A 26331-nucleotide genomic window follows, 5' to 3' on the forward strand; every position below is an offset into this window, starting at 1 on the left:
TTTCTACAAAATGTTTTATTGATTTATCAACAACTATACATTTCTTCCCAGTGCTGACAGCATTTGCTACATACTTTGGTGTGATACAGTGGGAAGTTCAATCCCCCCACACCTCCTCCCCTTTTGTTTTCTGTAGGAAAGGCTGACGTTGTCAGGAGCACAGTGTAAAAACCAAACTGATTCACTTAAGTGTTCATGTCAACATGAGCAACATTTTCTTCTTTTCTGTATTCTTTTGTCTCCCACTGTTTCATCCATAACAGGCACTGATAATTTCGTTAACTACCGAAATTTGGTTTGAATGACATCTGCCCGCCTCCAAGTCATGAATGAAACACATTAGAAGAAGACTGATCATAAAAAAACAAAACAAAAAAAAGAATAATTCCAATGGCTTAGAATGGTACTTTTTTTTGACATTAGCCTCTAGTTGAGAATTCAAAAAGGTGCGATTCTGCATCCCTTGTTACGTAGTAAGCTAAAAGCACATTGTCACTAAGTCCATGGCTGCTGCAGTGCTTCTGCCTCCAACTGAGGTCCAAGGGTTTGACTAAACATTAAACTCCCTCAATGTCTTCTTTTTGATCAGTGTCTCGCTGGGTCTGACTGTGGCACAAATGAGTCAGTGGCTCCACAATATAGATCAGAGCACATTATCTTGAGCGCTGAGCTGAAAGGCCATTTAAATGTTCCACAACATCCTAGTTTACAACGTCCCGCTTCTCTGAATCATGTTGAAAAGATCAGCCCACAGAATGTGCTTCAAGAAAACAAAAAAGGTGATTTACAGTTGAAAGGTTCTAAGCTAGGATTTGCGCTCACATATTTAGTAAGACGGTGAGGGCCAATACATATCACAAGTACACCCAGGACGTGAAAATATAGATATATATATATATTTATAATATATATAAAATGTATCTGTATTCAATCCAGTATGTACACTTTTCACAAGACATCTGTGGACCACGCTTCTCTGGGTTGAAGCACCGCTTCATTGGGTTATGCTCAAATACTCAAAAAAATACAAAAAAAAAAATAAGACAAAAACGTTAACCCCTGACGAATGGCTGCTCGCTGTCAAAATTAGCTTCCCTGTAGCAGATATATTCAGGGGTGGATAAAAGTCTTATGCTCCACTTTGCAGATAGACGGCGGAGTCAGCAACAAGAGTAGTCTCAGTAGAAGTGCTAAAGCAGAGTAAGAGTGCCTCTAGTAGATGACCTCATAGACTGTGGCCTTCTTGTCACCAGAACCCGTTACAATGTATTTGTCGTCCGCTGAGATGTCACAGCTAAGAACTGATGACGACTCCTTAGACTGCAAAAAAAAAACAAACCAGTCACATTTAGCACCACAAGAAAAAAAAAAACAAACAAAAAAAACTCTCAAAACATTGACACTTACATTCCCTAATACTGAACTAAGAAAAAGAAACACGGAGAATACTCTCTACTCCAATCTGAGAGAAATGTACTTTTAACAAGCAAAATCGATGGAAAAGGTGGAAGGTCTCCTATGGTCTTTGTTGCATGTGACTGTTTCTACAGTAAGCGGAGTTTTTTTTTTTTTTTTTTTTCTGCAGAAGCAAATAAACTGTTAAAGACTACATGGCAGCATCTATGTTTGAAAAAAATGTTGTAATAATAGATAAATAGTTACAAAAGCTCACCAGTAGGATACATTTTTTTTTTTTAATCAAAGCTTTTGTGACCAATCTGCTTGGCCAATGAGCAACAAGCAGAGCTTTACATCAGCCATACGCTAATAGCTCAGCATAGCTGGAACCCCATCAAACAAGAAGCTTACAGTACAGAGTTTTGCCAAGTGAAAAGCACCCTATGTGCGAAGAAAAAGGGGGAGCAAGAAGGAAAAAACTTTCACTAGCAGCAATGCAGGTGCGTCTGCTCTGTTAATGAACAAAGAAATCATAGTTGTGCAACCAGTTTCTGCTTGTCGGTGTGCATTGTCTGACGTAAATACCTGGAATATGCTGGCACCATAGGGAGTCCTCCATGCATTCAGCAGATTGTCCTTCCCCGTGCTTACAAACCATTTACCTGCAAAAACAAAAATAGATGACTTGAGTAATAGAGTAGAATGCCGGAAAACAATCTAGAGCGTCAAGAACAGCAACATTTACAGTATGCCCCGAAGCCCACAAGTGTAGCCAGGAGGCAAATGCATAATGGCTTTAGCCATCAATGGCCATAAAACCTAATTGGGGAAAATAATACAACATCAACGATCAGAAAAATCTCATAATGAGGTCCCGGACTATTTCCACTCAGATAATTATTTCAATCAGCTTCTGACTAATTACCCAAATGACTAGTTGGCTAATGGTGTAATTAATAGCAGCAAGAGCCCGGAAGAAGCATCATTTGAATAAACCGACTATGTACTGTAGTGGCTCAAACATGACTCTGTGCTGTAGGAGGTCTTCGAACCTAAAATAAATACTTCGGTTTTGGGGGTGGTGAAATATTAAGTGATCGTACAATTTCGTCAGCATCTTCAACTCAAAAGCAACACTCCCACAGGCTAGGGGAGGTCTGAAACAGAGGCATTTTTCTTTAAAGGGGCAAGTTTATGAAACCAAAAAGTGTCCACACGCCCCTTGTTTTGAGTAGTTTGAATGTTTATCAACGTTGCTAGAAAACCTCCAAGTTTAACTGTTATTATTTTTTCCCAATGCCTTTGAATGGGCACAAGATTCCATTCCTCCTCAAATAGGAGGGTCCTTTGGACAAATGATGCATCGTATGTGTGTAATACTGCCTTAAACCAATTTCTTACCACAGTATGCAAACTTGAGTGAGAGGACGCAGCTTTCATGCAGATGGAGCTGGTACTTATCAGGCTTCGTGTGGTGCAACACCTCCACATTACTGCTCTCCATGCCCACAGCCAGCCATTCTCCAGTAGGACAGTAGCCTAAAGAGAAGATCTGGAACAAGGACCAAGCAAACAGTTGACTGTAAAACCTCCCACAACTTTGAAATCAAAATGTCGATCGTTAGCTTCGAATTAAAAGAAAGACAGGGTGAACGTGTGGGTTCAGGTACGCTATGTCTTTGTTACCTGTGAGGTAAAGTCATGTTGCTGAAGCTGCCGGCCTTCTCTCAAATCCCAGGAGCGGACTGTGTTATCCAGCCCTCCCGTCCAGAGCTTGGTCCCATCGTGCGAAATGTCGATACAGCTTGCTCCATCCGTGTGGCCCTGGAATTGCCTGGGATAAGACAGCAGGAACATAAATAAAACATAAATCCTCTTGAGGACAAACATTTTCATCGATAAGTTGGGAGTACCCACCTGACGAGAGTCTGATTATGAAGGTCCCACACAGCGATGTTACCGTCTGAGCAGCAGGAGAAGCAGACCTTTGCATCGGGACTAATGGCCAGCGCGTAGCAGGCAGGGGCAGAGGAGGTGAGCTCCGCCTTAATGCGGGGCGTCTGCGATGCCAGGTCCCAGATGGTCAGCGTGCTGGCCTCGCCGCCCACAATCAGGGTGCGGCCATCAGGCAACAGCTTGCAGGAACGGATGTAATTGTCTCTATTCTGGAGCACAAAAAAAGATAACATCTTGATGCAAGTTTCTTCTTCCCAACTCTAAGAAAAATCAATAAAGAACTCAGGTTTCAAGTCCGTGATGTAACGTTGACGAATGTAGTCTTCATCAGGTTTTATAAGGCCGGCGCGGTTTTAGAAAAACGTTTGCCTCTCTCGTAATAACGTAAGGATGATGTCGGCTCAAACAAGAAATGGAGGGAAGGAGTCGGGGCTAGAGTCAAGCGTGCGGACGCTGTCAGCTGAATTAAAACTGCACCTGGCGGCTATATAAAAGCCAAATGCACTCCCAATGGAACTCGAGGATGTTTGCGGCCATACGAAAAGGATGGAGCCACAGTAACAAAATGAGAAATGGAAGGCACTTGGGAGGATGCAATGAGCTCGGTAATGGCAGACAAGGTCAGCCAATCAGAACATCTTTACTCAGCAGGATTTTTTTTTCCTGCAGCAAAGGATTATTTTAGCATCGCACAGCACAGCCAGGCAGGCAGACACGGCCAAATGACTCACATTTCGCTCCCATTGGGATGTGGAGTTAAGCTACAGCGGAATGGGGTATCGGACTCAGGCAATGAGCTGTCATACAGTCAGTATATAATGTATCACAACCGTTTGGAGCCCCGGAAAAAGGCATTCTGCCGTGGCCATGTAAGAAACAATGACAACTAATTACCAGACAGTCAAGTTGGGACACGGGGCTCTTGCTGCCTGGTTGGCTGATGTCCCAGATTTTCACGCAGCCCTTGCCGCCTGTGTAGACGTGACGAGTGGGGTTGCTGATTGTGACGGCGCACACAACCTCCCCGTGGCTCAGTGTGTTGATCTGACGAGCGTGCCGCGGGATGCCGGGGCCTATCAGTGCGTCTGGGGGGAAGGGCACAGGCTGCATCTGACCGTCTGCACTCACATGAAAAGAATATGCCCTGCAAAGAAGCCAAGAGGGGTGAGGAGATCAACTTGAGAAATGTATGTTTCTTGTCAAACTGCCTTTGTCATTTTGACACAGTATGGTGAATATTATTTCACTGACAGTAATTTGGTGCCTCTAGTCAGGTAAAAATGTATAATCATATTTAAATAGCAAGTATGTTATGCTATTGTAAACGTAATGATATGTCCAAATATACTGATGCTGAATCGAGAGACTGTGACAATGACAATGGGTTAAAAAAAAAAAAGATTTATTTTGATCTTTCCACTTTGCCACAAACTGAATGCATTGTAAAAGATATTTACAACCATAGATGTTTTTTGTCTGAACACGTTTAGCTGAGTCATAGTTTTGTGTTGAAAGCAACATGAGAACCACAAATACTCACGGCTTTCCTCCAGAAATGGAAGGGAGGCTGGTCGGCAGGCCTGGAGCTCTCATGTGGGGATGGGGGTCAAATCCCGCCTGCATAAACAAGAAGAGAAAAGCATTAAAACCAAATGATAACCTGCTGATATAAATTGGGCTATTAAAATATTCCAATGGGGAGTTATGCTTTCCTTTTGCTGAAATCACAAGAAAGCTCCCTATGCTTGTTTCTAGGCAAATCCCTTGAAAACCATAGATTCTACACGATTGCGAACAGAGAAGCTTTACATAAGATAACACAACATCCCACTTGGTAATACTAATGAAAACCTGGGAGACTTTCAAACATGAGATTCATTTTAGGGATGCGCCTTTTTTAAGCCTTTAGAATGCTAACTAGTGAACATCAAAGTAATAGCATCTTGGCAGGCTTTGTTCTTTTTCATTATGTACACAAAGCTGTAGCCAGGGGAGCAGATATTCACTATTCATTCAAAAGATATGGAAATACAGAATGAATACTTAAGTTTCTCAAAGTCATTTTGCATACATATTGTGCAACCTAAAACTAAGAAGGGTAATTCATGCCACTGCTGGCGCCAAACCGATGAGGCAGAAGAATACAAAATGTGGGAACGACGTGCATGAAATTGCTAAACTTTCACAAGTTCGATATTCAAACAAAACTATTTACAATTGGCGAGCGTCCATAAGCAGCAGCAGCAGCAGCCGCTGCACTCATCTGAGGTGAGATCAGACCAGGATAGACACCTGGACTGGTCAGGGATCCGTTCATCTCATGATGACCCATCATTGCAAAGGGGGTGGCGTAGGAACCCGCAATAGACAGAGGTGTGCGAAGGGCAGGAGCAGCTATAGAAGAGAAAAGGTCACTTTCGGAAATTAAAAACAACATTTTTCAGGAGTCAAAGAGTTTGTGAAGGTCTTGAATTCCCAACTTTGAGAGGAATTTTAAAGTTGCACCATTTTTTTTTTAACTTGAAGTGAATTTTGTCAAGTACTTGACAGCAGATTTAATACTCTCAACTAAGATAGTCAACACGGGAGATTCAATGCTAACCCAGTATCACTTTATGGCACTAGCAAAACTACAAGTCATTGAAAAGCAAAGCCATGCAGCAACATTCCATTACAGATAATGGCAGGTCTATTCATCCCATTCAAACATTCCTAAATTTGCAGCAAACCTGGGGTGTGAGTGGCTTATACCTAATGCCTCCATGCCAGGCGGTTTGCCCATAGTCAAAGGCCTCAGCCCAGGAGTGGTGCTTGTTCCAGGTGTGGGTGCCTCATTTCTGGGTGTGGGTGTGTTGGACTTCAGGCTTGGTGTCGACGACTTGTCAGTCTAAAATAACAAACGCTTTTTACTTGTTTTGCACAATTGTCGTTAAAGCAATACATCCTCTGACACATCCGGGGGCCAGTCTGGAAAATGTTCATTGTCCCCAAGTAACACTAGTCAGTGACCAAAAAAGAAGGGTTAGGCAGTGAAATTAGTTGAAAATAATCCCACTTGCGAGGAATCCAGAGTGTCGATCTGAGCAGATAGCTCAGGGTAATCCAGTCCCACTCTGGCAGTTCATTCGAGTGGTTGACTAACCCTAAGAGCTTGAGGCATAAATCTTTGCTCAGAGGTCAAGCTCGTTAAACACAGCTTGACAAGATAGAAGATGGCCCAAACACTTCTTCATAATGAAGCTCTATGTTCCTTCCCTAATCAGGAGAAAGAGGAGGGCTCCTCAGCCTGCTGAAACACATTAATGAGAGGAGATGAGGGAAGCTGGATGTTTAGTGTACGGTCGACTGTCATTTTTTAGTGAAACAGTTTATGTCAAACCAGTCCAGGTTACAACATTAGAGAAGAGGGAAATGATGCAGAGGGAAAAGATGAGAAATAAACAAGGAAGTAAAATGGATCTCAGAGTTATTTATAGCCTCGGTTAGAAGAAATGACCAACCTTTGGCAAAGCCAAGGTGATAGAGAGGAGTAAGCTACAGGATTTGATTTTTAGAGTGCAGCAACCTACTGCCCCTTCAAGCCCCTCATTGTAGCTAGCTGTTAAGCCCTCTCCATATTAGGTCTTCAAAAACACCCACTTCACTGGGCAAAGACCCTTTAGCCAGTCAGTCAGTTTGAACCTTTTATCTACCTCCAGAGCACCTGCTTTCATTCAGTTGTCGTTTTTTTTTTTTTTTTTAAATATGTATATAAATGCTCACCACCATATGGGTGTGGTCCTTTGCTTTGGAGGACGGCGTGCTTCCTGAGGACGCCACGGAGGCAGGGCTATTGGGGGCAGCGTCTTTCTTCAGAACCCGTGATTTATCCAGGCCGTTCTCTGGAGGAGAGTGAGCAGGGCTCACACGAGGAGTGGCTGGATCCTACGGAGCGAAACGAGACAGACAAGGAGAGAGACTGAGCAAACACACCGGAGGAAAACGACTGGCATGTACACGTAGGTCAAACAAACTGGGGCCTCATGTGCAAACATAGATTATATATATACTCATGTGCGCCCAAACGCTCCCATACACAAACACTCCTCATTCACCTGCTGCTCCCTTTTATCTTTGTCTTATTTTACGCATGGGTGCCAAAAGAATGACAACAAAGAAACGCATGCACACACAATCAACAGTAGGACAGACTTTTTGGCAACGGTGTGGAAGGTGTTGATTCCCCCAGACAGCTGTCTTTAGCGACACTAACACTGTGGAATGTGGCTGAGCAGCATTGTCCCAGCGTCGTCTTCCTTACCTCGTTGGAAACATCCACCACCAGATCATCGCTCTTGTCTCCGTCACTATCCTAAAAAGAAGGCATGGCAGAGAAAGTTTCATGTGTGTATCTATCATTCATATTTTGTGAAAATCAGTAATAGCTGAAGTAGACATTTGGCATTTAATTTCATTTTAAGAAATCAGCAGATTCAGTCCTGTTTTGTTTTATTATGTCTTTATCATTTAGCCCACTTGAAAATTCACATCAAAAAGTGCTGCTGTACTTAAAACTACACATTAAGAAACTACATTCCTTAATGCAGTATCTGGGGGGAAAAATAAATAAACAATGCACATGTGATGAAATAAAAATCACTGCTCGTTGCCTCAAGGCTATATTAGTCGGGCAATTAATTAGACGTGAAAAAAATCTTGAAGCACACATGTAGTGTTTGAAGTGTACTTCAACCTGGGAGTGGGATTAATCTCTTCAGTTGAATCATACTGAGACATTTAGGGCAACTGAATGCTTTCAATTTTTAATTAACATATTTGGGATGGTTCCATAGCCGGGTGCACGCATTGTCATTGTGCTGTTCAATTGATGTGATTGACTCACATATCGGTTCATGCTGTCCTTGTCATCCACTTTGCGTTTCTTTGGGTCAAGTCCATAATCTGAAGAGCCGCGATGTTTTTCACTTGCTGCCCGCAGGCTGTCTGACGGCGAGACAGAATTATTCTGCCAACAAACAATACAAAGATGCGTCAGTGTAAATTCAAGGCTCAGAAAGATCTTCATCCTTTATTTACATGAAAGAAATATGAGGGAAATCGTTGCAGAAAACTAACTCCGCTTCTAGTCTGTCATCATCCTCCATCTTGGCACTGACAACAAGCAAACACATGAATTGACTCATTAGTCAAGGAAAGTGCCAGATATAAGGGACTATGAAAGGGTTGCTCTGCCAACTTCTGGACAAGATTTAACATAAGTCTAGACGTGACTCTGGCTTCTATTCTTCAAAGCTGTGGTAATGTTGACTGAAAGCAAGCACACAGCGGCTCTGGATTTATTTATGAGAAGGGAGAAAGAGAGGCCAGAGGGGTGACACCTGGAAATGCCCATCATTATACCTGAACCATAAAACCAGAACCACCCAGCGCAAGAACAGACCAAGGCAGTGAGCGTAGAGGACAGCTGAGGACATGCTTGTGTGCAAACACACATCATAACTAATCCTCTTACAGACACTTAAGTAAAGTAAAATATTCAGAAAGATGCCTCAAGCAATTTATGTCCTTTAAATTGAACAAGAACATGAGCAAAGAATGTTAATTGAACACTCAGATATTTAGAGATTAGCAACATGCATGTGCATGCAAATAAAAGGCTAAGCAACCAGCCTCTCATCTATGAACCGGAGGAAAAAAAAATGCAGAAAGTATGTACGTATGTGTGCCCTATGCTAGGTCAGGGACAAATTTTACTATAAAGGACTGACAGAAAAGTTCATCAAAAAACAACCCAGCGAAAATGAAAGATTACAACGGGGCCACTAAATGAAAGTGAGTACAATGTGACAACACGAAGAGGGCCTCACCAACTGAGAAGAAAAAATAAATTAGGGCAGAAGAAAAGAAGAAGAATGGAAAGAGCGTAAAACGAAAATAACTGACAAGCGATAAGAGCATAAACCGTGTGGTAATGCCCTCATGAACTGGCACTCTCTCAGTAACTGCAAACGGGATTCTGGGAGTGTGGGTTCTGATGCTGTGGAGAGGCACGGCCAGACAGGCTGACAAGCAACAAGGCAACTCCAGCCTTCATCGGAAAAAACAAGAGCGCAAGTTAAGTGGTCTGGAGCAAAGTCCAATTAAGGCTAAGATGGTTGACAAAAAATTAAAGTGCCTCTTGTGCCTGTTGACGACACGCTCCGCAAATGATACCGCGCTTTTGCATGGGCAAGCGCATAAAAAGCCAGACTTCCTTCATCCAACTAAGCACAATTCTGTCGTTCCGGTTCACTGCATCTCGCGTCAAAACATAAACATTTGTGTGCAGTAACTGCATGTTTGAGGCACAGCGAGCGAGAAATTGATTGATGGCGTACAGCTTGTCTTTGTACTGTATGCAAGACTGTGACCTTTAAAGGGCTGCTTGGACGAAATAACTGCACACTTTCCGCCTTGTCTGGCGTTGAATTACCTGAGACAACAGAAAAGGAATCCTCGAAGCCCGACTTGGTGTGTACGAGAAAGAGGTGTGGCGAGATCAGGTATGCCGGCACTGGTGGGTGCTTGTCGCTAGACAAGATGGAGGCACGGTTTGGGCTGCCTTCAGACATGAGTGGGCCCATTCAGAAAGGTCAGTCAATGGGAACGCAATCTGTCCCACGCAACAGAGCATTACGCTCCAGTTATCTGAGCATTACGAGGCAGTCTAATAAACAGGGACTCAAACATGAGAGGGGGAGTGATAAAAGGGCAACGACACAAAAGTAGCGGGGTGACTGGTGAACACCGTTGGAGAAACCTAAACCAAAACAATGAAGACACACAAAGAAAAATGTCAGGATGAATGCAATGGAAAGTCAGGTATTGGGCAGCCAACCAGAAATCTGCCACTTGGCTAAGAAAGAATAAAAGGACAGTCAAAGTGGGGATGAAATTAAAGAAGCTAGCTGCCTACTAATCCTCTCTGTCCGACTGGAGTCATTTTCCTCAAGGATTAGATGGCTTGAGACTATTTGGCTTGACCTCAATGTTTGAATTCAGTCATCGAATAACTCGTGCGAGAGCACTCGCGTACACAAAATGCGCGCTCTTACACGGAGAACATGAGATCTTGAGTCTCAATAATGTCGACCTATTCACCGGCAAAGATGGGACACATATGGGGGTACAAGGAAAGAGTGGGGGAGTAAACGTACCGTGCTTGACTCCCGTTCTTTCAGAGGAATTGCCAGCGGTGAATGAAAAGATGAGGGGCCAGGAGAGAGAGAAGGAAAAAGCAAATTAGTATGGGTGTCACAACGTCTCTGTGCTTTCATCAGATTAAAGTAATACATTATTCAGATCAAAGATTAATCTCATTTGTGATGTGATCAAATGCATGATTCATTTTCATACCTGTCTAATAAGGTATCGTTCATAACCATTTTATAGGTTAGATTTAATACTTTTATCACTGATTACTAAATGTTTGTCAATGCTCGGTAGACCACGCGACAAATGGATCTTTAAAATGTCTCTGGCTCTGGCTCCTTAATGCAAATCACTGTGTGTTTAATTAACTGCGCTGCGAAATGTCTTGCTACTGAACCCGGCCCGTTTAATCTCATTCGATTTACATTTGAAACCTGTGGTTTATGGAGGGACTTTTCTTCTGTAGGTGTTGCAGGAAGTGTTAACTGAATGATTGGCAGGTGGGAGGTGACAGGGGGTCACGGCTTTACTTAAAGGGATAGTGTGTAAGATTTAGACCGTTTGTCACTACGGACAGGAGAAGGTGCTGCATTTACTATTGTCCGTAGCTATAACAAACATGGCCGCCTCCGGAGAAGTGCCACCCCCCATGTAATATTATTTCATGATAACTTGACTTATGATTATATTTGAATCATACGGTTGATCATTACGAACACATTCATTTGCAAGTTTTTGAAATTTACAATCATTTGATTTATTCTTTTTTCGTGAAAATCTTACACACTGTCCCTTTAAATTTGGCTATCCAGGAAGAAGATCACTAAGATTTCAGAGAAATGTCATTTTGAAAAACAAATACATGACCGATGTGGAAAAAAAAATGCGTCATTGTAGTTTCATAATGTGTGTGTGTGCGTGTGCGTGCCTTAAAATATTGCAAATATTGCTTTCCCAAGCTTAATTTGTCATTATTCTCCATTTCACATATCAACTTTTTTCTTCACTCTCTATCTATGTGTGTTTCGCTATTTGTCGTCCTTATCCCAAGCTAGCAGGAGTTCATGTTCTACAAATATACAGTAACTTGTATGAATATTTATTTTGTTAACCTCAGCATATTTTAAGTAAAGTAATTCATATAATGGAAAACACAATATTATGGTATGGTGTAAATTACTAACTACCTTTTTTAAACAGATTCAGAAGACATTTTCAAATGAAACCTCTCAACCCTGCTTGTACAACATAATTTGACCATTAATAGATTCTTTATTAAACACTGACATTTGTCTTGTAATAGTGCATGAATATGAAATGTGAGTGAGTGAGTGAGTGAGTGAGTGAGTGAGTGAGTGAGCGAGTGAGTGAGTGAGCGCGTGCGAATGTGTGCTCCTCACCTCTGTGCTCCAGGTCGTGATGGTTCTTCTCATCCTTTACAGGCAGGTGCGCCTGGCTACCAAGAGCACCAAGCGCAAGCAGACCAGAGCCAGCACCCGTTACAGGGGGAATGACGGGGGGCTGTAAACCTGAGGGGTGTGGGGGCAGCTGCACAGGTGGTCCGTGGGCTGCGTGGGAAAGGTGCTGGGCCTGTAGCTGCTGCTGCTGCAACAAATACAGAGAGGCAGGAGGGAAGACAAGAGGACGATTGGGTCGGCTGGGAAGTGAGTTCGTTAATGGCCGCGCTCTGTGCATGCATTATCACTGGCTTCCACCAATATTTCTTTTCAGGCCAAATCGTTTATGAATAATAACAAGGTGACAGTGAGTGCCAACAAGCTGATGCAGCTCATTTACTGAGAGGAAATCAATTTATTTCACTACTGTGGGCAAACGTGGCCTTTCCTTTCATTTACTTTTTCCACAATTCAACCCGTAAAGGTGAATGACAGAAAGAAAGGTACACTACAGTCAGCATAGGCAGCACATCACTGGCTTCAGGCAGAATCCTCGCATCTCCAGAATCATCGCATTTAAAAAAAAAAAAAATGGTAAGTTCGCATCATGAAAGATAAAAGCCATTCTCCAGACCTTAGAGTGGCCACATACTCACATGTGTGGACTGACCCATAGTATAGCGTTTTGGAAAAATATGAAAGTCAGCAAAATCAGATTTATGAGGTTTTGGCCTGATGCCAAGGATGTCACCAAAAGCTTTGAGATAAGTAGCCATTAAGGAAGGATTGGACTTTATCTAATCATTCACATTACTATAGGGGTAATAAGCGTGATGGGTTAAGGGCAATGCTCGTGAGATAGTTCTTTCACTTCAAGTGTATCACATGTGCCATCATGGAGCTTGCTGTGTTCTCAAGGACACTAGAAGCACTCATCGCATAGAAACAACCAAAATCTTTAGACACTCGAGCGTCCAGAAGTTTCAAGTGTCCTAACTCAAGCCATAATTACTGCTTTTCATTTTCTGGAAGGTTTTAATTCTGTCAATATACGCATGTGGATTTAAAGCAATGCGAGTGTAGTAATCCCCACGAAAACCCTTTTGAGTACAGTTATAACCATGCCGACCCACAAGGGCCTCAGATATCCAAAGTAAAAAGCAGCCAGGGTTAAGTGAAATAGACAGACACTGGTTAAACAGCCACTCAGGCAAGGCGAAGCTTGGGCTTTAAAATTAGGTTAAATAACACTTAGCACATTCATCAACTGCTCAAAAAATTATGACCAACATTCTAATGGCAGATGATATCTTGGTTACATTATCTATAAATGCAATGCAGGAACTAGCCATAGACTAAAAGAGGCCCCATGACACTGAGGTTTATTTAATGGCTAGAAATTGTTATTCTTATTGTGTTATTGGGTGTGGACAAAACATAAACAAAAGAGACAAACGGGTAGCGAAACAGAATCAGTAGCTAACGAGAGTGGAAGCCTGAGCATGCGATTGGGGCATGGACATCCGTATTCAGTGGACCTAATGAGGAAAAGTGTGCTGGGATCGTTATCAAGAAGCCTCATTAGTTAAATGTGGTTGGGCAGACGAGGGGGAGTGGGGGAGGGGGCACCGTGAACTGAAATAAATTGCTCCCAATTCAATATTCATGGGTAAGAGCTAGCTCCCTTTCACTCTTATCTTTTTTCATTATGCGTAAACGCCAATGCAGCCCAGGCAACTTCCACAGGAAACAGGCAATTAAAGTTAACTAGGCGAAGCCGATTCCCCGCAGAACACAACTGCCAAGCAGAGCAAGCGTCAAAACCAGTACCAGCACAAACCAGCTGGCACAATGGCTTAACAAGCGGGACAATGATCATTGATCACCACATTACCTACTGAAAAACATACCTGAATGATTAGACAAACAATAAGCAGTAGACGTTTTGAGGGGTTTAAAATGGTGTCAGTTTTTTTTTCTTACTTTTAAGTAATAACGTGGTTTCCTGCAAACCTGATTCCTCAGTAACATGGATGACTAACAAGATGCCAAACACACAATCAAGCATCATCTTAAGCACTTTTTATATAAAAAAAAAAAAAACAAGCGATGAATGTTATATTATCGGCAATGGGTTTTAAACAGAAAGTGCTTTGAATAATTTCTGACCATGAAAGTTGGATAGATACAGTGAGGTGGCTGCTGCTTCTGAAGGATCAGAGAGGACAGGAGGAACACTTTCAGAAAGATAAAGAACATGTCAAGAATGTAGCATTATAGCAAGTACAACATCGCTCATTTGGTTACAAAGGCGAGAGCCTCGGAAGCATATTTTCTGTATGAAACTTGCTACCATTTTCAAGTCATCAGAAGTAGAGTGTATTTTGCAACAATATACTAATCAAGTTGAGCAGTTAAGTAAACAAAGCTAACCGATAAAAGAGCCCTACCCCATGCTATTTATCCAATCGTTCTTGTGATTTTATAACCAACAACATGCACGATTTCAACTTTGTAACGCAAACAACGACAGTAATGAATAGTCTTTTGAGGCACTCGACCTCAACACTAAAACCTGTGGCTTGATTGTACTCTGATGTGCCAATTTTTGAATGTCAAGTTCCACACTCTCTCGGTAGGAAGATTGATTATCTGCCACGTCTGCAACCAAATAATAAAGCTTTTCTTTCCCATGGCTGTGTTCTGTCTGTTCTAACCCATCTGTAATTAAAGAAAGGTCATTCCCATTGCTGACAGACTGACCTCTTTCAAGGGGAAATAGGAAGTAATTATCTTTAAAACTGGGGGTTGTGCTCGAGGCTCATTTAGTTTAATCGAATTTCACTACCCACCTCTCATTAGACTTGACCCCCTGCCACTGGGACAAGCTAACCACTGACTAACCTCCGCAACAGGAGGACTAATCAAAAGGGTCACTTTAACATCTGGGTCCAAGCTGGCTATTAGTAAGAGTCTAGTACTTAAATGAAAGCAGATGGAGGACCAAATCAGTAAAAGGTCTATTGGCTCAAAAGCAATGCTGGCTTGTAACTATTAAAATGCCAATTACTGGATTTTCATGAGCACTTAGATTGCTGCCCAAAGTTAAAAAGAGGAAAATACAGTTTAGGTGAGGCCCCAAACATGGTCAAAGGCCTACAAAACATTTAACTGGGAAATGGCATCAACTTCAACTCACTGTTGGTCATAACCCAAAGATTCCATTAGGTCACTGGGGAAATGAGCAGCAATGAAAAATAGTATAAATTGATGTAATATCACTCTCGCATGATCGTAAACGTGAAGTACATTGACTCTGCCTTTCAGAGCCAAATTGGAGGGAACGAATGAGCTCTGGTGTGAAACATCGTCAATTACAGTTAAAAAGAAAAAAAAAACATCGACATGCCACAACACTGAAATTAGGGGCAAGTCTGCACACGTAAAGAGGAAGTGTGATTTTTATTTAGTCTCAATGTTCAAACACCAACCACAGGTTGGATGATCGGAAGTGAAACTCAGGCCAGTTGAACTGACGCACACGACGGTTAAAGAAGCCGCCAAGTTGGATGTAGCCTGCTTGGATCGCGACAGTGTTTGTCTGTGTTTAGGGTACCAACATTCCTCTGTGTGAAGGTTTGCCCCTGTTCTCAGGTGAAATAAATAAAGAAGAGGGGATATACACACAGTGAGAGGCAGATTGGGAAGTCCACGTACCCCGATGATAGCATTCAGCTCAGTCATTGTCACCTGTTTAGCTCGCTCAACAGCTTGAGCAACCTGCTGTTGGTGCTGTGGAAAAGACATCAGGAAAGAAAAGTATTATTCACCTTTTAATAAGCATTTCAATCGGCTCAAAAACGAGACCAACGAGAGTCTTTTAGAAGTAACTAAATGGTTTTTAATTTTAAGATTGGTCAAACCACAAAATTGTGGGGACCCTCAGCGGTCAAGCAGCGGTTTAGACTTACGTTGCTTGTTGTTGCAGTGACACTTACCTCTTGTGACAAGAATGGCATTATCTGAGCCAGGATTGCATTGAGGCGTTTCGCAATCTCGGTCTGCGGGAGAAAGGAGACAAAATAAGATATTACTATACGGCAGTCCGTGTATAGCATGAAGACACGAATGAATCAGCCAAACAAACAATTTAACAAAGCGTGGCATACATTTTTCCATGCACTAACACAGGTTGAGTTGGACAGACCCCTTAACAAAATTGGGTCCGCCCAAAACATATTTATGTCCCACTCTCTACTGCCACCATTAGACTCAGCCCTTATGTAATTAGGAGGCTGAAATATGCTAATGCCGTCTGGCTGGAGCGAAACTAATGAGGTCCATACTTCATCATTACTGCCCATAGAGAGCTTGGGGCAGGCTCAAGCAGTCAGCTTAACTCTCAGACACTATCTATCACCGGCATCTTTGGTATCGACCAGATTAGTAGCTAGGAGAGGAAGACGATACTGCAGGCTCCCATGCACACGGAGTACTTTCAGTGCAACATTTGGACAGTTCCAGCCGACAGCACTTGGACGTCTCAGGATATTCCTTGAAAGCTCATTTACCTTCTTTAACCTCCTTAAATCTGTACTTTTCCAGAGAATGAGGAAGGGGATGAAGACAAGCAGAAAAGCTTAAAGAGGGGTAGCGAAGATTGGTTACAAATGCTCTGATTTGACGCCAAGGTAATGTGGCTTGGCTAAAGCAGGGAAGGTGAACTAATTGATTCTGAGAGATTAAGGGGTGGGAACCCAGCAGGTGTGTGTGCCGCATTCCACTCATTTTCAAACTTAGACTTATTTGACTGTGAAAGTGGAGAGGAGGGGACAGGAGGCGCCATTGGCTTTTTCAACCCTGTTCAATTTGCAGTGGAGGGAGCAAGACGGCAAGGACCTAATAGAAGAATGAAGACCAGACCAGCAAGGGATTATCTGTGTGTTCTGTCCGACCTGGCTCACTGTTGTCTCGCTCCATCCAGCCTTCTTCATTCTACCGACGCCTCCACACAGCCCTCCCTGTTAATCTCTACTACACACTACATCACCCTTCCTCGGTTTTCTCATGTAACACGCCCACCATCCCCATCCCCGCTCTGTTGCTGGGGCAACGCTATCTAGCAGGGATGATGGTTATGTAAATTAGACCGGGGTCCTGACCAGAACAGCCCGTAAAATCATATTAGGTGCAGCACAGAGGAAGGTCATTAAATTGAATTTTCAGCCTGTCGATGTGATCGTCACAGGAAATTAATGAGGGATAACTGGGGAGTGGGTAAGTGAGGAGGGGCCAGGAAAAAAAAAAAAAGACGACGACAAGAGGGAACTCGTAAACCCTCATCATTAATGGGGGCTGGATGCAACGACGCACAGTAGGGTTCACCATCACGCCACTTTTCTAGAAATGACTACAAGGCGAGCAACAAGGGGTGTCGAGCAAACAGTGGCATGCTGACACACTTGGTGATGACAAATGAACGACAACATGAATGAAACTATAAAAGACCCACACATAGACAACAATAACCGTGCTTTCACACTAACAAAGAAACTACATTGTGCTGAAAGCAATTCTGAAAAATATTGGCACTTTATGGATTTGCACGGATTTCTGTTAACACCTTCTTCACGGGAGATCTGGAGGGCTAGGTGCTTGGCAAACTAGATTTTTTTTTTCCCCAATTTTTTTTTTTTTCTAATCGAACAAACAAAATAGAAAAATAAAAGATTCAAACATGCATTTGGGCTGAGGAATTATATGTAGCTAAAATTAGCAACCATATTAGCTTCCTGATACAAGCAACACTTACTACGTTACAAGTGGTCAATAACCCTTGGAAAACATTTTAAAACGATTTCAAAATATCATAAAATATTAGCAAGATTCAGCTTTTGAAAGGCCACCTTTATTGAATGTAGCACTAGTTTGTGTTTGCATTTTTGCTATGGTGTCTATTTGTGCTATGAATCCATGCATTGCAGTTGAGATGGGGACATTCCAATTGATCTCGATTACCATGTACGTAAGTGTAATGATCATGCGCACGCATGTAAACAGCATATGATGAATTTTTCAGAAAATGAAATTCTGATCTTAACCCGAATATGATGGTACGTAAACATGTTTACATACAGTTGTCAAAAATATTAAGATGCAAGTAAACAATTACCACTTTTAGCGACTACAGGTACCTCTTTCAAATCGACTCTAAGGCACGGGTGTCAAACTCAAAGCCCGGGGGCCTGATCCGGCCCGCCACATCATTTTGTGTGGTCCGCAAAATGCTGATTTGTCTTCAAGTCTCTGACTAAAAAAAATCCAACTTGCAAGTTGTTTTCAACTTTTACATTTTTTGGGTGAAAAAACACGCATTTTATTATTCCCAATCTCTCTTTTAAACAGTTTTTGCTGGCCTCTGATTTGAAACCTACGTGCGTATGTTAGGAACACATTCAAATTTTATTTGACTTCACGGTCATACCGGCCCTCTGACAGAAACTGTTACTACTATGTGGCCCAGGCTAAAAATCAGTTTGACACCCCTGATAAAAGCCACATTTAGCTTTGAACAAGAATAGGGACTTGCCTAATTTTCATAACAGCTTCTCTGAAGAAAACTACGGACAGTACCACTAATGCAGCTCTCCTATATTGTTCTCACTCCCATCGAAAAAAAGAGAGTACTTGTCAAGGGGCTTTTAGCAGCAGTGATAGGCACCCGAAAGAGTTTGTTGTCACTTAAAATCATTGAAAACAGAAGCCTTAGAGAGCGACAGGAGCCTTTCACTGCAGCTCCACAATTACAGGTACTCAGGGTTGTTTAGCAGCAACACAGCATGGAGAGCTCTCCCTCTCTCTCCACTGCATCCCTCTTTCAGTGGTGCGTTGAAAGCCATTTGGCTGTTTGTCGCTGCAGGTATTAGCCTCCAAGTGGAGAGCAGAGATGAGGATTCAATTGCAGAGGAAAACAAGTGGCATATGACGCGGGAGCTTGTTTGAGAATTATCTTCGCAGCTAGAGCACAGGAAGAAAGATACACTAGGTGTAGTTGAGTCTATTTCATAGTTTCATAGTCTATTTCTAGTTCATTAAAAATGCATGAAGGTTATTTTGCACGTGTGTCGTTTTGCTGAGCCCGAGTATTTTTGTCATTTTACAACAGATTTCTGTGGCAGACAGTAGACACTGTTTCTATATTACTCTCTGTGGCCAAAGCCGTTTATAGACACAGAGACAAAGCCTAGCTTCCTTTATACTGCAACAACCATGACCCAGTGGTTGGGTCTATAGGAAAACACACACACACACTTTCCTAATTGTTCCTCTTGCAAGGACACCAAAATAAAGCATGTCTCACGCAGAACCCTAGTAACCTCATCAAGCTCCCTTGAGAGGCAGTATGTGTGTTCACGGACTTAGTTTGTTTTGGCATAGAGACAGGGCGCCCACCATCATCTTGGCAAACAATTCCAGGAATCCTGTATAAATTATTCATTTGTACAGGCCTGCTTTCTGCTGCTCTTCGTTTCTCTTCACACTCCTTTTTTCTCCACCCAGAGAGGCAAAAATCCCCCTTAATTGAGTATTTTCCCCTCTTTCCAACAATCCAAAAAGAGTTGGGTCAAAAATGGCTGATTTATGGGTCCAAATGGGACTGACGCCACTAGGGTCAATTTGACTCAGGTTTTGGGTTATACATTTGACTCAAACAGGTGGCTCAAACTAGTGACCCACAACACAAAGACAAAAAAGGATTGTATGACAAACAACGAAAAAATAGATTGTTTTGTAAAAAAATAATAATAATAAAAATAAATGACCAAAACTATGGGTCACAAACAACAGGATATCAATGACTCAATACATGTATGGTTAAAGAATAAAATAAAAATAAATAATACATTTTAAAAATCCATCATATGAATAACTCAAAATATGTTGATTGGTGGGTCATTCATTTAACCCAACATTTTCATTCAATATTCTTAGGGGAGTTGTTAAGTGGGGGGTTATTCGTTTGGCAAAAAAAAAAAAAAAAAAGGGGGGTGGGGGCGGGGGGGTCAGATCGATCCATATGATCATACCTGGGTCAGTTTAACCAAGATCTAAATATTTTTGTCCCGCAAACGTTTTACTGAATTCGACCGAAAAAGTTGAGTCAAACATTGTGTTGTGATGCAGCCAACAGAGCCACAAAAAATTGGGGTATTATGTGGGTTCTTCATGTCTCCCAAAAGATTGTCTCAAATAAATTAGCCAAAAGACATCCAGTTTTTGGGGAAATTAACAGTAACCTAAAAATGTGTAGCAAATTGACCTAAATGGCGGTTGGTCCCTTTTTGACCCTTCATTAGAGTTCAGATTAGAGTCAATTAGAGTTATTTTTGACCCAACAGATTTTGCAGTGACCACCATCGACGAAAGCACACACTTCTTTCTACAAACGTTAGTGTGTCTCCTCTCCATCTTCTAACTTATCACTTTGACAAGTGACATGTAAATGCTTGCGAGAGTGCGTGAGATAAACAGGTAGTACAGAGAGGGAACAACGGTAGTAGAAAGAGAAAGCAAGCCCCACCACAAAGCCAGCAGGGCACGGCGCTGAGGCAGCCTAATGAGCTGCACTAATTAAAATCACTTATTGACAGCAAGCGAGGGTGATTACCTCCAGCGTGAAGTCTTTGCCATCATAGCAGACACTGTCAAAACAAATTACCCCCTGGCAGCCGCAGAGATCTCCTCAGCTCTGCAGGCAGCAGCGTACGCTTATGTATGTGTGTATTTTGTCACGATATCGCTGGCATTATACCATGTAAGGGATAAGGGTATTTATTTATATGCACAAGGGAGTGTGTGAGCTCATTACTCCGCTGCTCAAATCTGCTTTGTACTGATAACAACAAAGCCAGTTTATGTCTTTTTTTCATACTGCAATAAATCTTGCAGCCCAGCAAAGTAATATGGCTGCCGCCATCCAATAATCCAAGGCCAGGGGGCTGTCCATTTACCTCTGGCTGATGTCATCACAAACACTTGCTCATAAGGGGGGTGGTGGGAATCATGCATTATTCAGAGTGCTCCGTTGACACCGGCAGGCTTATTGATAAAATAAAAGGAGACTCGCGCGCACGCACAGGAGAGAGGCAGTCGATTAACTCGTTTACCCTCAAGCGTCTCACTCCTTTCCTGTCTCTTTGCCCACTTTAACCCTCTTGTTTTGTACACCGCCACCAGCATGCAGAAAGAACAACCGCCCGCACCTTTCTTGCAGTTGCTAAGTGCTTAACAAACAACACCCAACAGAGGAGGGAGCAAGACAAGGAGTTGCTTGATAGGCAAAAAAGACATCCAGCACATGACCACAAAAAGGGCTAGGGCTGATGAATGGTGCCGTATGCCGCTGTTCCAGCTGGGTTACCCTCACGCCGATGCCATTAACCTTCTAGATTTGAGGGCCATGACGTCTCCATTGCTCCCTTCTGACCGTCATACATCATATTTCTCTGCTAATGACACTACGGCCATCATTCACTTCACATCAATCGGTGCTGGGGTTAGCCAGGAGAAAGGAAACACATGAGAGGGCACAGCGAGAATGTGGAAATGAAGAAAAGATGGCGGGAAACGAGCGCAACAATCACAGAAACTGGAAATGAATGACAATGAAAGGACTGGGAAGACAGGTTTCACAATGATGAGGGCTTGGGAATGAACTGTACCAAGTCATCAAATGCTTATGAGAATGGTTGAAACGCAAACTGTGCTAATTAAATATCATTTGGCTAGATTTTTAAAGGGATATGTTAATTAGCCATCTCCAGCAGGAAAAAGTTCACGTTGCCTCTGAGTAATTTGCTAATTATTTTTCATGCAGAATAGCTTCAAAAGTGACATTGTGTAGAATTTAGTGCCGATGCAATGATTTTGACACAGGCACACTGCGCTGACTTGGAGACACCAAACTCTTTGGTCAAAACGTAATAAATCATTTTTGCCACGTTTTAAAAATCTTTACCATGCAAAAACATCCATGACCTCTAGAAGACCCAAACAAAAACAACTTGAGACGGAAATTATAGATGCAACAACCTACTGTTACGGAACTACTACATTGTTATTACGCTACAGAATCACGTTACTACTGCAAATACCAAACCGATGCTACAGCAAACACTTATAAATTCATACAACATGCTTGAAAACATTCATATAATATAAAATGCGCAGAATCAATCAGTGACATCGTCGATCATTCTGCAAAGTGCGACATAACGGCCGATCACCGATCCTGCATAAAATGACATCTATCGGCCGTTCAGAATCAGATTGGTGTAAAGTCTGCTATCGACAAAGTCTTCTCAGTCATCGTACCAAACCTAACCAATGAAAGAGAAGGTCCAATCCTGATTAAAAGGGCGCTCTTTCAGTTTGGATTCAATGTCAACCTCCACAAACTGTACAATCAGAGTCAAGAAATCCATTTAACAGATCATCTTTTAAGACGAGATAGAAAATCCCATATTATTGTTTTACCTGTCTGTGGTAGTAAATGTTTTTCTTATCTAAACCAATCCCCATTATGCTTTGAGTTGTGCATTCTCCCCCAGCTATAGAAAAAGAAACAGAATGCAAACCATGCCAGAAGTGTTTGGGTCTAAAACGAGAGCACGCTGTAAAGAAATGGCCATATCTGAATTCAGCTCCTCATTTTACCAAGCCGGCCTATTGTACGAAAGTACTAATCACCTTCTCGATTCATCTTTAGCAGTAGTAAGCCTACAGCATGATGCCCAGTGCCGGGTGGCAGCTAAACTAATGAGCTTTTTGTGCAGCTGCAACAAGGCAAGACATGCACGCACGTACACACAACAGAGCATTCAGAGGGGACACTAAAACACATCCTCTCAGACAGTCTGCCAAATACTTCACTTTAATCTTATCAAACCATCCCCATCAGGCAGCGTGCCCTTCATGTTGTTGTTTAGCCTGTCAGCGTTTTCACTACAGAAAGCCAGTATGTGTGCCTCCTAAAGGCATTTCAAGATGAGGGTAGGAACTAAGGTCAGGTACGTGTGTGTTCCTCGCAAACCGGAGGGACAACAAGATTGTTTTGACTAAACACAGACTGGAGCGATATGGCTACATACCTGTTTGTGCATCTCAATATTGAGCCCGTAGGACATCTCATAGTACTGCGGGCGAAAGAGGAGACAAAGCATTAGCGCGCGATAATTGGACCTGGTGTGTGCGTGTCATCTTTAAGAAATTGTAGAAGTAAAAAAAAAAAAAAGTCAACAAATTATCTTTTTTATTAGTGCATGTATTTGACTGGTATGCACTACTGCCAGGGTCAAACCACATTCACACAATGTCGTGTTCTAGCGCACTATCAAAATGCTAACGGAATATTACATTTTCATAGGGATATTTTGTCGAATATTCATTTTATTTTGTCGATAACAAACACATTCTCTGCTAGCCCACTTAAAATGGATGGTTGACGCCCATAGCTGTCAGTTGCAATGAATGAGTTAATTTGTTATGAAGTCATCATGTACAATTCAAAACCTTTTAAAAACACACGTTTCCACTCCGTCGACTGTAAGTATCATCGTGTGCCCATGGCTAATGTAACAACCAATCACGGTTCAGCTGGTGAATGTCACATGACCAAACCCAGAAAAGAGGAAAGGCTTGATCCGCTGTTACACGCAACTTGGGTACCTGTGATGTTTTTTTCAGTTAATTAGCAAGTTGGACAAAACGTTTTGTTTAGTTTTATACTAAAAAAAAAACCAATCAAATGGATAAATGTTTAGTATCAATGCCAGGGACGTATTTTCACTTTTTTTTTTTTTTTTTTTTAAGAGTCCAGACATTCAATCCCAGATACTTAAGTATCAAATTAATACTTAAGTATCTTGAAGTTAATGTCCTTAATGTACTTAAGTATCAATTTAATACTTAAGTAAACGTCAAAATACGTCCCTGGCATCGAATGAGTTAACGCTGTAAACATTTTGCAGAACATGGTGTGAACGTACAGTTTCCGCTTCACCCTTTGCAGCATGCTGTATGACAAAAGTCGAGACTGACCAAACACTTCAAACGAACAGCGTATTGTGATCAAAGCAAATCACTGGGACGTTTTACCGCATGTTGTATTATTTTCTTAACGCACTCCTAATGAAATGTGCATGGGCTTATGTATAAAACAAAGCACAAAGAGTGGAGATTACAAACGCTCTGTGCTTTCATTTATTGGAGTTCTATTAATCTCGGTTGAATACAAACTAAATCAAAACTGCCCGGTTTATATTAGACAGCTTACCGCGTATATCTTAGTTGGATTGGACTTCCAAAACGATTATTTGGAATACATGTTAAAACAGACGGATGACCTCTATTATCTCACAGGCTGACGAAAAACACACCATGTGGCCCTCCTATCTAGGGACCCCCTGGGTGTCAGGAGAGTCACGTTGGGATCATTAAGAAGACGGGCAAAAATACAGGAAACCCTTTGATTTGTGCTCAAAGCCTGCAGAGCGGCCATTAACCCTCAGCAGGTCACGCTTGGTGTGTTGGGAAGGGTCACATCAGGTCATAAAGAGGACCCCGGGGCCTACGGGGGGGGGGGGGGGGGGGGGTTGTCACACCCCACAATCAATAGATGGACATTTGACCCCTGCTCGAGTTTCAACTGCCCCTCGCTCGCCCACGCTAATCCAATGAATACACAGACGTGGGGAGTCAACAAAAGCACAGCATGCGCAAGCGCTAAGATGGCGTCTGCACAACATCATGAATCCGTAGCACCTGCAACCGCTTACCTGAGGCTAAAGGGAGGTCACAACGTTCAATCAAACTGACATCTTTAAAACGATTCCGCTTACCATGACATAGTGGCGCTGCATCTCCGTCTTTTCGTTGGCCAGTTTGTCGTACTCCACTTTAAGACTTGAGCGAGGGAAGGAGAAACATTCGATTATAGGCCATTTGTCGTTTCATTCATACTTTCCTGTCTTTAATTACTGTCACTAGCTTTCATTTGAAAACTAAAACATTGGGAGCTTTCTCTATACTTTCCAACAGGAAGCAAGCCATGTGGGTACACCATTACCTGTGATACTGAGCCTGCAAGAACTGAAATTCGTCTTTGATCCTGTCACATGACTCTGCCACGGTGAACTTGAAGCCAGGCTGCCCTGGCTGGTGAGGTGCCTGGAAAGTGAAAACAACTTTGTTGAGCGCTTGAGTTTATTTTTCTGCAGGAAATGTCGAGTATACATGCAATGCGCACACAGGGGTGATAAACGTGTATAGAAATGCATTATTAAGCCTATGATGATACATCGGCTGATTCTGATCTCTACCGAAAACCTCCTTGCAAGCTTCCGCCACCACATACAGTAAATTGCACAGGTGCGCAGCTCCACACTGAGGAGGCAACCCGAAAGGGCGGTGGCGTTCATGTCAGTTTTCAAATCAAACACTGCTACTTACCGGATGCCGGCCTTGTGGATACATAGCTGTCCTTCACGCGATGAACTCTTTTCCTATATTTCTCTTCAAGTGATCCGAGTGCGGTAGATCACCACCACCCCCTCCACGGGTGGCACGGGATGGCGGCGGTCAAGGTACCGTTCGTGGCGGCGAGGTGCTCAGTCTCCCGGCATCGAAGCTCTCACTTCTCCTACGCACACAAACACACCGCCGTGGAATAAGTGGATCTCACCTCCTTTCACATGAAGTGAAAATAATTGCGGCTCTTCGAATAAGTGAAAATAGCAACACCACAGATAGTTGTGATCACCCCCCCCCCCTCCTTTTTAACATGGTGCTTGTTTCCTTGTAAATTTAACGAGTTGTGATGTGTTCTGCGAACACGCGCGCGCGTGCAAAATTTCTCTCTCTCCCCTCCCCCTCCTCTCCTTTTTAGCGGATGTGTAATGTCGCTCGCTTTTTACCTTTGTCTCCACGGACTCCCTCGCCTCCCCTCTTGCACAGGTTAAATTTTAATATCCACAAATGGGTCGTAGCATATCCGTCATTTGCACGAGACGCCGCAGAAAAACAAGAAAATATCCGGTCCCTTTGCTTGAGGTCGCCGTTTCGCCCCTCCACAGTGCTGCGTTTAGACCTCCTTGGTCCCGAGGCAGTGGACGTCCTCACTTCAGCCCGACTATGGAAAACACTTGTGTTCTAAGGGCGGAAAACACCTTTAAAAAAGGTTGTATTCAATCCGGCGATAGTCAAGTGGATTCCAATGAGTTCCGTGTATGTATGTTGGGTAACGGCGCTACTTGAATGAAAAATAAAGTGTCCGTAGTTGTGAAATAAAGCACAAGCGAGCGCGCACCCACTTCCTCTGTCTCGCGTTGTA

The 26331-nt window shown here is 42.6% G+C and overlaps 1 protein-coding gene across 8 annotated transcripts; it reads right to left on the reverse strand.

The window, feature by feature from the left end:
• LOC148424976 (transducin-like enhancer protein 3-B) lies at window positions 1–26331 on the reverse strand. Of its 8 annotated transcripts, none has more exons than XM_088413078.1 (22): window positions 25916–26331; window positions 25452–25641; window positions 25069–25169; window positions 24842–24905; window positions 23093–23137; window positions 15941–16003; window positions 15630–15734; window positions 14112–14150; window positions 11946–12150; window positions 10551–10567; window positions 8237–8359; window positions 7655–7705; window positions 7117–7278; window positions 6106–6241; window positions 5570–5748; window positions 4895–4971; window positions 4249–4498; window positions 3316–3563; window positions 3085–3232; window positions 2800–2950; window positions 1984–2060; window positions 1–1320 (listed from the first exon to the last, which is right to left on the reverse strand). In XM_088413078.1, the coding sequence occupies exons 2-22, from the start codon at window positions 25473–25475 to the stop codon at window positions 1213–1215; spliced, it is 2373 nt and encodes a 790-aa protein (XP_088269204.1). In that variant the 5' UTR covers window positions 25476–25641; window positions 25916–26331; the 3' UTR covers window positions 1–1212. The 8 variants fall into 8 exon arrangements, with proteins under 8 accessions (XP_088269204.1, XP_088269202.1, XP_088269208.1 ...); XM_088413076.1 differs by having other exon boundaries at window positions 10551–10608; window positions 11945–12150; XM_088413082.1 differs by lacking the exon at window positions 14112–14150 and having other exon boundaries at window positions 10551–10608; window positions 11945–12147; window positions 15660–15734.

The sequence above is a fragment of the Hippichthys cyanospilos genome, chromosome 4 (assembly GCF_059441005.1).
Source record: "Hippichthys cyanospilos isolate Australia breed blue-spotted pipefish chromosome 4, RoL_Hcya_1.0, whole genome shotgun sequence".
NCBI lineage: Eukaryota > Metazoa > Chordata > Actinopteri > Syngnathiformes > Syngnathidae > Hippichthys > Hippichthys cyanospilos.

Excerpts from the sequence above, each read along its gene's own strand:
- LOC148424976 (XM_088413076.1), bottom strand. The coding sequence starts at position 25,475 with ATGTATCCACAAGGCCGGCATCCG. Across the intron at positions 7,279-7,654 it reads TGGTGGATGTTTCCAACGAG|GATCCAGCCACTCCTCGTGT; the intron begins GTAAGGAAGACG and ends TTCGCTCCGTAG. Across the intron at positions 3,564-4,248 it reads TGTCCCAACTTGACTGTCTG|AATAGAGACAATTACATCCG; the intron begins GTAATTAGTTGT and ends TTTGTGCTCCAG.